The sequence below is a fragment of the Phocoena phocoena genome, chromosome 14 (genome assembly GCF_963924675.1).
Source record: "Phocoena phocoena chromosome 14, mPhoPho1.1, whole genome shotgun sequence".
Lineage (NCBI taxonomy): Eukaryota > Metazoa > Chordata > Mammalia > Artiodactyla > Phocoenidae > Phocoena > Phocoena phocoena.
The window spans coordinates 52,264,673-52,276,927 of record NC_089232.1 but is presented as its reverse complement, the minus strand read 5'-3'; the positions used below and the strand labels follow the sequence as shown (position 1 = coordinate 52,276,927).

Here is a 12,255-nt window from a genome sequence, read left to right as displayed (position 1 = left end):
TGTGAGCCCCCTGCTGGCACCCAAGGTGGGCCCTTTCATTATGGATGACCTAGAGCAATGGTCTTCAACTAGGGGTGATTGTGTCCCCCATCAACCCCCAGAGACATTTGGCAAGGTCTGGAGATGTTTTTAGTTGTTACAACGTGGAGGGGAGGGGTGCTGTTGGCATCTAGGAGGTAAAGCCCAGGGGTGCTGCTAAACATCCTGTACTGCACAGGACAACCCCCAAACAAAGAAGTGTCCAGTCCAAAATGTCATTAGCACAGAGATTCAGAAGAGGCCGTGCCTGTGTCAGCTGGTTGGTGAGGGTGAAGTCTCTGGGAAAAGAGAAGAGCCTCTGGCTCGGGGTCAGCTTCCTGAGAAGCTAAAACCTGTATGTTTATCTGTAGCCCTGATACTTCCCCTCCCAGAAGTGGGAGGACAGGAAGAGCTGAGGGAGCAAGGAGAAGTCTTCTACTCCCTTGGCCTTGGAACACTTCACTTCCTCACATTGTCACCTGATTCTAGGGCCAGGCCAGGTTTTCCATGACTCTGGCCACTGATCTGTGTCTCTGAGGGCTGCTGCCTACACGCAGAACTCTCCAGAAGGCCATTTGCACCGGAGAGTTATGCAGTGCACAACCTGTGCAACAGTAATGGCAGTCCTGCTGCCTCACTTCCTCAGCACTGTGCCCTGGGGCCCAGCCTTCAACCCGCTGTTCACTCATCTCAGTGGGAGCCAGGCACTGAGCCAGATGCTGGGAAGATAGAACTGATTCCTGTATCGTAGAGCTCACCAAGGAGAAGAGATGTTTAGACAAATTATAATTTAAATAAATGAGAAGCATGGTGTCTTAGATGTCCACAGAGTGAATCTGGGGAGGCTTCACAGAGGAGGCAGCATTTTGACTATTTCTTAGAGGATGGTTAGGGGCTAGAGAGGGGCCTTGGACCAGGCAAGTAAAGGATGCAGAAGGCGAGCGAGAGAGACTGGCTACAGACTGAGTAGTTTGTGTGTGCCAAACTAAGGGGTATGGACTTCATCCTGTGGGCGATAGGAATCGGGTGTGTTAGCGGGGGTGACCTCTGCCAGCTGTTCGATTAGAAGGACGAAGTGTGTTGGCACCATTCCTAACCCCTCACTCTCTCGTCCATGGCTCCCCCTGCCTTTCAGGGGTGCCAGGCAGGAGGCAGGAGGATTTCAAAAAACAATTTCAAAAAAATTGTTCTCCTACTGCCCAGGAGAACCTCGCTTGCTGATAAAGCCTAAAACGCTATCATTAGAGATTTATCCCTTTGGATTATAATTTGTCCTCTTAGGTTCCTTTGTTTAAATCTAAACTTTCAGCCTTCACCCCCATGAAATATAATACTCAGTCTCTGACACACATGCACACACACACCCCTACCTTTATTCTGGGTGGCTATCAGAAATATTTCCACCTACCAGCACTGATTTGTTTCAAGGTTATGTTACTATACGTCTGCTCAGTGAAATTAACATTTGCCATCAGGACTGACTCATTTAACAGGAATAATCATTTCACCTGAGTGTGTGAGGTCACAAGACACCAGCCAAAAAGTACAAAACACACCAATGTGTTTTTGACAGACAGGCATTGAGAAGAAGTAAGCCTTTCTTTTTCTTGTTTTTTATCTGTTAATCTATGTGGGGGTTTGTGCTAGAGATTACAAAGTCAAATTTTTTTTTAAAAGTGGAAGGGCCTGGGTCCAGGAAAAGGAAAGAGGAGGAGGTGCCTTTGATAACTGACCTTTACATGAATATCTGATCTTCTTTCCTTCCCTCAAAAAGGACTGCTGACCTCTCAGTGTGAGTTTATCAGACCTCAGTCTCCCTGATGAGAAGACTTGAGAATCTGAGGGGGAATCAGAGGGTTAGAGAGTCTGAACTCTGAATCCTGACTTGATACCTTGCTGGCTGTTTGACCTTGGCCAAGTTAATTAACTTCTCTGTGCCCCAACTACCTCACTTATAAAGTAGGGATCATGATAGTACCTCAGAGGGTCACGCTGGATGAAATGAATCAATGCGTGTATATGTAATACTACGTGTAGAACGGTGGCTGGCGCACAGTAAGTTCTGTGTAAGAATTAAAGAGCACCCTGAGGTGCAGAGCCCCCGAAAATGTAGAAAGTGGGCTTGGGAGGTGATGCTACAGATGCTGCCTTGGCTGAGTTCCATCTTCCCCTCACAGCCTGTGCCTGCCGGGCCTTTGTCACTGATTCCGTCTCTCTCCTCATCCCCGCAGTTCATGACCAAGAACCCTCACAAGCGCCTGGGCTGTGTGGCGGCACAGAACGGCGAGGATGCCATCAAGCAGCACCCGTTCTTCAAGGAGATCGACTGGCTGCTCCTGGAGCAGAAGAAGATCAAGCCGCCCTTCAAACCTCGAATTGTAAGTAGGCCATGAGCTCGTTCCACGGCGCGGGCGGGCCTGGTTCCCATGCGCAGAGGTGGGGGTCTGGGCACATTTTACAGCCAAGATGACAAGGGCAGGAGGTCGCCAAGAGGCCCCCTAAGAGAGAGTCTCCTCGGCCCTGGGAGTTTACTGCCGAAAACACATAACCGATAGCGGTAACCAAGGTGATGATTTATATGGGACACAGAAGAACCTTTTGCAGCTTAATCAAATTTTATTTATCTTGATCAAAAATTATAGATGATACGGGTTTTCCATGTGTGGTAGCAATATAACGTTTCCTTATAGATAAGCTTTTTTTCAAATGAGTCAATTTAAAGAAAAATGTTAAGTAACTAATTGTTGCAGTCATTCCGTGGAGCGAGCACAGAGCCTGAAGCTGAGGCTCAGAGATGGCTATTTGCGGAAGACTGTCCCCCGGGCTGCCCGTGGGTGCTGGCTCTATAAGATGCTGTTTCTTTGGGCCACATCTCTGCCCTCTCTGATCCACGCTCCCTCTGCCTTCGCTCCAGCCTCAGCACACACTCCTTCCAGGTTCTTGTTGTGCTCATGCCAGTCGGAGGAGGGTGCAGTGAAGGGTGTTTGAAGCTCAGAGGTTGGAAAAAGGAGTAGGCCTGTCGATTCCGGGCTTAACTCAGAGACCGTGTTGTGGCAGTGACCTTCTGCTGGAAGGGGAGAGGGCCGGCGGTGCTCTCCTTAAAATGAGAGAGAGAGAGTGGGTGTGGGTGTGCATGCATGTGCATGTGTGCGTTTGTGTGTGAGGGGGGGAGATTCTTATCTCTGTTGGATCCTAGCCCAAGGAGGCAGTCATTTAGACTGAAACTTTGGGTAGGCAGCTGGGTAGCGTCCTGGGGGCGAGGGAGGGTGTGTAACATAGGAAGTTATAGGGCAGAGCCCCAGAGTCGTGGGGCTGGGGTCTCGGGCAGGGAAGAGATTATCCATTCGGCCCTCAGTCACCCCACATTCTGTCAGAGGACCCCTTCTTCCTCACTTCCAAGTACAGAAAAGACCCTCCTGTGCTCAGGGAATCATCAGAGAGGAAATCTACTGTATTCCAAGACATTTTCTGGGGGGCAGTGGTTGAGGGTGCGGTGCTTCTCAGAAATGTTTCGTGTCGGGGGTAGCTCGCAGCTGAAGGGTGTGGTCCAGGCCTCAGCCAGACGCGAGCGTGGCGGGTGAACGGTCCCTGGACACTCAGTCCCGTCTCCGTTCCTCGTCTGCTTCCTTCTTGGGCGCTCATGATTTCCACTGGCTGGCACGCAGCCTGGAGCCGGCTAAATTCAGCTTTACCTTCTTTCTTTGCTAGCATCACCCACGGTTCTGGGGCCTGTCGCACCAAAAGCCCGTGCTGTGGGCTCGGGACGGGGCTCACCGCGTGTACCAGCCTGCCTGAAGGCCGCCCCACCCCATCCCGAGGGTCTCTGAAGGTGGCCTTTAAGGACAAGATGAGCTGACAAGGTTCCCCAGACAAAGTGAGGGGAAGCAGGAGACCAGAGGCCAGGCAGAGGAGGAGAAACCAAAGACTCAGATCTGAGGGTGAGATGTTATTTTAGGTTCAATCTCACTTAATCAACCCAAAGAAACTTGAGACGTAGAACTGAGTAAGGAATCCAGGCCCAACAAGCAGGAACCTGGGACGAGAGCAGGGACCAATCGGCCAGTGCTGGTCTGCAAGATGACTTGGACTCCAGTCTAGACACCAGCTCAACAAAAGGACTGGACACTAGCCTTGTGGGGGGGGAGGGGGAGGACTTGAGGAGCAGCTTTCTCCCGGGGATGCAGCCTGGAGGGGACAGGCGCCAGGGGACCATGAACAAAGTGTGTGAAGGGAAGAGGGGCCCTGGATGGGACAGAGGCAGACTTTGCCGAGAGGCCACAGGGAAGCAAGGAATTCGGGAAGCTCTTTGTGATAAAAGGCGCTGGGAAGCTCTAAAGGATGGATTCGCAGAGGAGGGTCTCTCACGGGGTAGAATAGTGGCAGGTCATCACCCAGATCCAGTACAGGTGATTCCTCTGAGACGGCCAAAGACCCGAGCAGCTCTGGTCTCCAGGAGCTCTTCCCAAAGCCCTAGCAATGCCAGGGGCTCCTCAGTGGGGCTTCCACCCTCCAGTCTGAACTCTGAGCCCAGTGAAAATGCAGACCTGAGCGGAGTGACACTTCGAGCAGTCCCTGGCTTCCCTGGAGTAAGGGGAGGGCAGGAAGGACAAGTGTGAGATGTCTGTGGACCTGCAGGATGGGCAAGAAACCAGACAGAGGAAGGGGGAGGAATGAAGCGTGAACCAGGAGGCCGAGCAGGTGACCCAGTCCGCTACCCTAGAGCTGCCCCTGGCCAGAGGTGCAGGCGCTCCTGCGGTCAGGGCGTGACGGCCCCCCAGGAACCAGCAGTAGAAGCCCATCCTGTGGCTCAGGTGGGACTGCCTCTCTACCTAGAGCACAAGGGCCCTGTGCTTCCCTTCCCAGGGCCTCCCGAGGGTCCCCAGCCTGGGACCAGAGGGCAGGACTCTGCTTGCTTCCTTCGCTGAGGGGCTCAAGTAGGCTTCCAGGGGCCGTCCAGGAGCTCCCACCAAGTTCAGAACTGTCTTAGCATTCCTAAAGACTGAGTTCGTCATTGCCTTGGAAATCATCCTCTGTGCATGTTCCTCCTCGCCCCCCACAGACCTCCAGAGTCATCCTCAGCACTGTTGGGGGTCAGGGGAGAGGGCGTTTATTTGGTTGGTGTGAATTCAATTTGGAGGAGAGAATTAGAACATCCAGAGGAAGGGTAAGAAGGGAAACTGTGTTATGTGTGTGTACAAGAGGTGTTTCTGGTCACATTTGGAGCTGAGTAATGTTGATCCATACTGAGTTCTCGGCTATAGGTCATTCAAGAAGTATTCAGGTTATTTAGATCTCTGATCACAACTATATCCTTGGGACTAGAGATTTCTCTCCAGAGAAATACTAAAATCGGAAAAGAAAAGAATAGTCTTCATCTAGTTAGCAGGTTGGAAAGGTGTCCCAAATCTGTCCCTTAAATGAAAACTCGTTTCTGAAACATGTTCATGGCACCACCCTGAGTCATCTGTGGGCTTGTGTACAACAGAAACAGATTTTAAGTTGAATTAAAGCCCACTGCAGTGGCGGACATACTGTGTTTCTCATCTCTAAAAGCCCTGTAAGGCCAATGTGAAAACTCACACAGGTGTTTATAAGCCATCACCCCCTCTAACCATCTCAGGACTCACCACGGGGGTGTGGGACTGCCTGGCTCAGATGCCAGGGGTGAGCGTGGCTCTGTGCTCCAAAAGCAGGGTCAGCCTCACCCCCAGACAGAATAGACGGCCACACACAAGAGGTCATTGGAGAGACACTGGGAAGCTGAGATATGTCTCCACAGAAGTCATCTTCTGTTCACGGGGCAGGGAGTTCCAACACAGGACAGGCTTCCCGTGGGCTTCAGGTATCACATAACTTGAGGACACATCAGATACCTTCCAAGGAGAGCAGCAGAAGAAAGGTTTTGTCGGAGGGAGGAAAGAAAACTGGTCTGGAGCCTGACATTGGGAACAAGTGGCCAAGATGGTGGGTCGCAAGCAGCCAGGGATGGTGTGAGTTTCTTAGATCTTAGGGACAGACTCCGAGTTAAAGGAAAGCCACTGTGAGAAGGAAGGAGACAAGTCTATGAGCAGGCATCTCCAGCCATGCTTCTTGGTGGTGGCCTGGAGAAGACACTGGGCATGAGTTTTCGCAGCAAGGAAAGCGATGCACAGACTCCCCTATCTCATGGGGCTGAAGAGCCCCAGGGCATTCGGTCGAGGTCCTGGGGCTCGTGAGGGAACTCCAGGGCTTGTCTTGCTTCCTACCCATGCCCCGCTGACGTCACACCAGGATACCACTAGTGCCCAGGATCCTTCTGAGTAGCTGCTCTCCACTCCTCAGCTGGCCCTACCGAATCTGAGCACCCTGGGGGGCATCCTGCCTGTCTGATTCAGGAAGGAGTTGGTTTTGTCTGGCTGGGGGGAGACTGGGTGAGGTCATGTCACCCAGTCTAGGAGTTACGGAGAGACAAGACGTAGTGGCCTATTTTCCACAGCTCCTGACCGTCCCCACTTCCCCGCACAGACGGAGCCCCTCCACAGCTGGTGGGCACAGCAGGCCTGCACTCTGCCCAGGTTGGCTCAGCTGGAGGCGGGGGTCCCTGGATCACCCCCACAGGGGCTGAGGATATGGCGGGAGAACAGCTCCCAGGCCTGGTTTCCATCCCCTCTGCAGGAAGCCTCGCCCCTCTAAAGATATCACCCAGGACACTGTCCAGATTCGTAGCTGGAATTTGGCCTCTGGGCAGGTTCCATCCCGTACTTCAGTTGGCTGCTGTCCCCTCCAGGCCTTTGCCTTCTTGAGATGTTTGCTGAGCTGAGACTTCTGCTCCCTGGCGCCTGAGCCTCCGTATCTAACCACTGCCCTGACTCGCCAGCTGTCGGTATTCCACTGGGTTTCCTGCCTACAGCTTTTCATCCCTTTGCACTAACCCCACCCCAGGACATTTTTCAGTGGCTTTTGCTTCTGCGTGGAGATTTCCTTCTCATCTTTCCTCCCAGCTGTCTTATCTTGTATATTCTCCCTCCTCCACTTTCCTTTTTATGCTCCTCCCGTCCACCCTTTATCCACCCACATACTCGACCGACCGTTGCACAAGCAGTGTGCCATCAACACCAAACCAGAGACTTGGTGCCATCGTGCGTTCAAATGAGTTTTCTGGGGGTGGCTTACTTCAGAGCAGGGGCATACAGCAGTGGACAGGTGGGGGAATAGAAAAGCCAGCGAGGCTGGCTCCATGGCCTTTGATGCTGGAAAAAGTCGCCAGGCGTAGAATTCACTGGTCTATCCCGCTGGGGATTTGGTTCCAAAATGGCGGCGTCATTTGCTGCCCTTGAAAGTAGCCCATTTAGCTTTAGTGTCGCCGTGGGGCTTGCCTTCCTTGGGGACTGTAGGGGAGAGAAGTGACGTGTTTGGTGTGGTTGAAGGGCATCATCCAACCTTGCAGATCTTGGAGGTATTTTGCTCACTCCTGGCTTCTCTCCTGCACACACCTCCCCCGCCCCAAACGCATTAGGCTCTGAGATTATGGCTCCTGGGGCTTCGGCGCTGGAATGGGGGGGAAGCCAGCAGAGGAGGGAGAGGTCTGCCTCCCCAGCAGCCTAGCTGTCCTCAGTGAAAGCCAAAGCTAATGAGGGAAATGCCAGCCAAGTAAACTTCTCTTTGTGTACGTGTTCTCTCTTTTCAAGTTTGCTTCAGTGTGAAAGTCCCTCTTTAAGGTAAGGCCTCCAGAGTGGGGAGTCTTTCCAGGTAGGTGAGCCCTCAGGCCGGGTGACACGGAGGCCCCTTTCAACCTCATGATCTGTTCCATCCAGCCATCCACACTGCATGGCGGGACCCCCAAGGGAGGCCTTTCCTGCATGCTCCTGCATGACTGGGCTGTGCTGAGAGAAAACTGGGAAGTGGGCCTGAGACCCTCACACCCTCACCAACTCAGCGGCCGGAGGAGGAGCCCTGCTGAACAGGCAGCCCCTTCCCCTAAAGCCAGCCCACTGGCCAAGGGACCTCCTGAAAGCGTGAACCATGAAGACAGAGCCCCGGGGACCATGAGAGGCTGTCCTCATCTTCCACCTGGCAGAGCAGGAATGGGGCCCAGTCGGTCCCTGCAGACATGTGAGGACATCCCGCTGGCCTGTGTCCGTGCCAGAGTGAGAGCCCTTAGCCTCCGAGAGGCTGCAGGGTCCCGCCAAGAGCCAGGATGCTGGCCCGGGGCTGGAGGGCATGGGAGAAGTCCAGGAACCTGTTTTTAGTAGTTGGCCCAGGTGATGGCATGGAAAAGTGGACAGGGCACTCGCTTTCACCCCAGAGAGACCTGGGTAGGAATAAAATTGCTGTCCCAGGATAGTCGTGTGAACCTGGGAATTCACTTCCAGCCTCCTAGAGCTGCAACCTCCTTATGTGTAAAATGGGGTTGAGAATACCCGCTCACAGAATTACTACAGGGTTAGTTTACAAACCTCAGATGTTTTGCATACTACAGATTCTCAATAAATTTTAGTTCCTGTCTCTCCATTCATCACCCCCAACCCAGCCTGTGAAAGCCCCTCTCCCTCTTATCCCAAGACTGCAAGAATCAAGAGTTAGGGACCGCAGGAGGTGGTGTGGTATTTGGAGGCTGGGGTGTGGAATCAGATGCAGCCAGGTTCTGACTGTGGCTGTAGGATCTTGGGAAAGTCACCTCATCTCTCTGAGCCTCAGTCTGCTGATCTATAGAATGGGGATGATAAAATCTACCACACTGGATTGCTGCGAGGAGAGGAAAAGCTGATGATGTGAGATGATTAGGAGAGCCCTTCATACACAGTGAGTGCTGGGGATGGCGCTGATGCTGTCAGTGATGGAGACAGTGGGGGGTCTAAGCTGAGGGAGGCCGGTCTGGACAATATTTCTGTCCCAAAGGGGTGGAGGGGCCAGGAGTTCAGATGAGGGATGATACCCTGTGCTCAGGGGAACAGCCATCCATTACAGGGCAGAAAGGCAGAGACTGGCGGAGAACACAGTTCAGACTCTGCCCGAGAGCCTCCTGGGCTTAATTCTGGCACAGCCACTGGTCTGAGCTGGGAGAGTACTAGAAAGGAGGGGCTGCAAGACAGTTACTCACCCCAGATGCCAATATTCCCAGTCCTTTGGCCCTTGGAAGACCCCCAAGGTTCCCCAGCTTTTATTCTGTGAACTTGCTCACCAGCTTTACTCTCCTTGCCTTTGGTTTCGGCAGTGTTTTTGCTGAGCAGGGCTGTGTGACTCTCAGTGCCCCAGCCCTGAAATGGTAGCAGTCACAGCTTCGCAAATATTTCTAAGCTAAGCGGCCTCAGTGGGGCGTCCTTGACTCTACACAAGAGATTACTCCATCAGGGAATTCTGACTGCAGGAGCGTCTCTGTGGCCAAGGGCTGGAGGGCCCACCTGTGCTTTACTTTGGTCCTCCCAGCACCCACCCCAGGGGAGGGATCTGAGCCCTAGGCTGGGCATTTCCATAAGCTCCAAAGTTTTTATTTATGACTTAATAGCTGTGAGGTTGGGATTCGCCTTCATGGATTCACCAAACTAGTGTATATTGAATTGAATCTCCTCCCTGCCCCACGGACACTTGAGGTAACACACACATCCTACCTGGGAGCGTGGGACCTAGTAGCCTGTGCCTGATCGAAAGTGGGGAGAGCAGGGGCCATCGGAGAAGGTTCTCGAGAGCTGCTGGATCTTGGCAGAGAAAGCCAGGAAGGGTTAGGAAGAGACAACTACACGGGACAAGACATGAAAGGGAGAAGGGAAAGGCAGGATTCAGATCAGCTCTTTTTAATGGGTATTTAGTGAGCACGTGCTCTGTGCCTTCTGGGAAGGCCTGGAGGGGGAGGTAAACATAGAAGAAAAGAATCCCCTGCGAACGTAAACACGTTCACGTAACCGCGTGACGTGAGGCGCTTAGATGGCAGGAGGAGATAACTGAACACGAAATACTTGAAGAATACCAGGCAATGGGATAAAATTCAGCATTTGACTTTGGGAGGGGAGTCTTGAGGTTTGCCTGTCGAGGTTGGAGGACGGAACGGGAGAGATGGCACGACGAAGATGGCCTCCCCGGTCAGGCCTCTGTGGGTCACAGGAGCCACTTCCCACCCGAGGTCTCATAGAAGATCTTGTCCAGAAGGGCCACGTAGCTGGATGAGCAGTGCCCTCCTGCCTGTCTCTGCAGAGAAGGCTACAGGGTGGTCCTGCAGCGGGGGGCGGGGCGGCATAGTGGTCAGAGGCTGGATAATGTGCGTCAAAGTAAAAGCAGATGGAATCTCAAGCTTTTCCCACGGAGGGGCTGCGTCCTCCAGCCCTCAAGCCAGCATTTGCTCTTTGAAGGGTGTAGGCACCAAGGGACATTTTGCCGCCTGACGGGGTTCCCCCGTCCACACCAGCCTACGAGTCCAGGACCTTGAAACTCCAGGGCTGCATCTGTCATAGCGGAGGGAAGCTCTTGGAAACCCGGTTTTGCATCTCGGGCGATCAGTGCCCTGTTTACTCCCCATTGTTTGTGCTGGGACAAGGGGTGATAACAGAATTGGACCTGGCCTCAGCTTGACGCTCAAACGTTATTCTAGAGTTCCAGGGTCTAGCAAACACACGTTGGGTTTGTGAAGCCCCATTAAGGTTGTTCCTCAACCTCAGCCTCTTCAAAGAGAGAAGACCTGGCTCACAGGCCTGCATCTTTTGGAGCCTGCGTGCTATTCGGGTCCCTCCTTTCTGAGACCTACTCCACCCCCAAAGGGGTTTTCTTGAGCACACAGCTTGGATGTCAGTGGAGTATTTCAGGTGTGTGAGCCCAGCTCGGTGTGGAGGAGGGTCCAGAATGATGGGGACAGTGAAATAAGATCATTGCCTGAAGTAGGGAGATGGGCAGATAAGACTGGAGTGGGGATTGTCAGCTGAGATGACTTAGAAAATAAACCAGACCTTGACTGGGAGCTTCAGCCGCTCCTTCCTTCTCCCCGCAAGCAACTGGCGCCTCCCCTAGTGTTGGAAACGACAGGATTGATGGTCCTCCCGGGGAGGTGTGGCAGATTCAGGCTACAGGTACCCAGGTACCTAGGATGTGGGTGTTCCACTGAATGATCCAGAATACCCTCACCCCAAAACAGGAGATTTCCGAACTTAGCCCCGACTCTGTATCACAGGCAGTGAGCTAAGAGGAAAACACTGGACGGGGCTGGGTCCAGGTCCCTGCTGTGAGAGCCTGTGAAACCCTGAACAAGGCACTGAATCTCTCTGCTCCTTTGCTGTAAAGTGAGGGACTCGCATTGTCCCTAAGGTTTCTCCCAGACCCAGGCACTCTGTGTAAACGTGCTCCATGAGGGCAGGGATGTGTACAGGTTTTGAATGAACTTTATTATAATAACATTTACAGAGCTGAAAAGTTACCTGTTTAAAGTGTCCTTTTTTTTTTTTTTTATTTTGCGGTACGCGGGCCTCTCACTGTTGTGGCCTCTTCCATTGCGGAGCACAGGCTCCGGACGCGCAGGCTCAGCGGCCATGGCTCACGGGCCCAGCCGCTCCGCAGCATGTGGGATCTTCCCGGACTGGGGCACGAACCCTTGTCCCCTGCATCGGCAGGCGGACTCTCAACCACTGCGCCACCAGGGAAGCCCTAAAGTGTCCATTTTGATGCATTTTAACAAACCTATGTAACCACCGGCTCACGAATGTAAAGAACATCTCTAGGGCTTCCCTGGTGGCGCAGTGGTTGAGAATCTGCCTGCTAATGCAGGGGACACGGGTTCGAGCCCTGGTCCGGGAGGATCCCACATGCCGCGGAGCAACTAGGCCCACGAGCCACAACTACTGAGCCTGCACTTCTGGAGCCTGTGCTCCGCGCCAAGAGAGGCCGCCATAGCGAGCGGCCCACGCACCGCGATGAAGAGTGGCCCCCACTTGCCACAACTAGAGAAAGCCCTCGCACAGAAACAAAGACCCAACACAGCCAAAATTAATTAATTAATTAATAAACTCCTACCCCCAATATCTTCTTAAAAAGAACATCTCTAGAGCCAAGCAGTTCCCAGGTGCCTCTGCCCCCGGCAGCCCCTGATCTGCTTTCTGTCCCTGGAAAGGAGATTTCTGTTTCCTAGAGTTTCACGTATATGGAGTCATGTTGTGTGCACTCTTTTGTGTCTGGCTTCTTTCACTCAGCATCATGTGTTTGAGACTTATATTTTTACCTTTTTATTATGGAAAATTTCAAGCATGTACAAAAGTAGCGAGACAAGTGGAATCCCCATGT

At 52.9% G+C, this 12,255-nt stretch overlaps 1 protein-coding gene across 1 annotated transcript in view; it reads left to right on the top strand.

Annotated features, from left to right (window-relative positions):
* PRKCE (protein kinase C epsilon) overlaps nt 1–12,255 on the top strand; it is a 509,705-nt gene that overhangs the window by 483,469 nt on the left and 13,981 nt on the right. Inside the window, exon 14 of the mRNA XM_065891335.1 lies at nt 2,250–2,396. Within this exon, the coding sequence (XP_065747407.1) occupies nt 2,250–2,396 (147 nt within the window). The remainder of the gene's footprint in view (nt 1–2,249; nt 2,397–12,255) is intronic.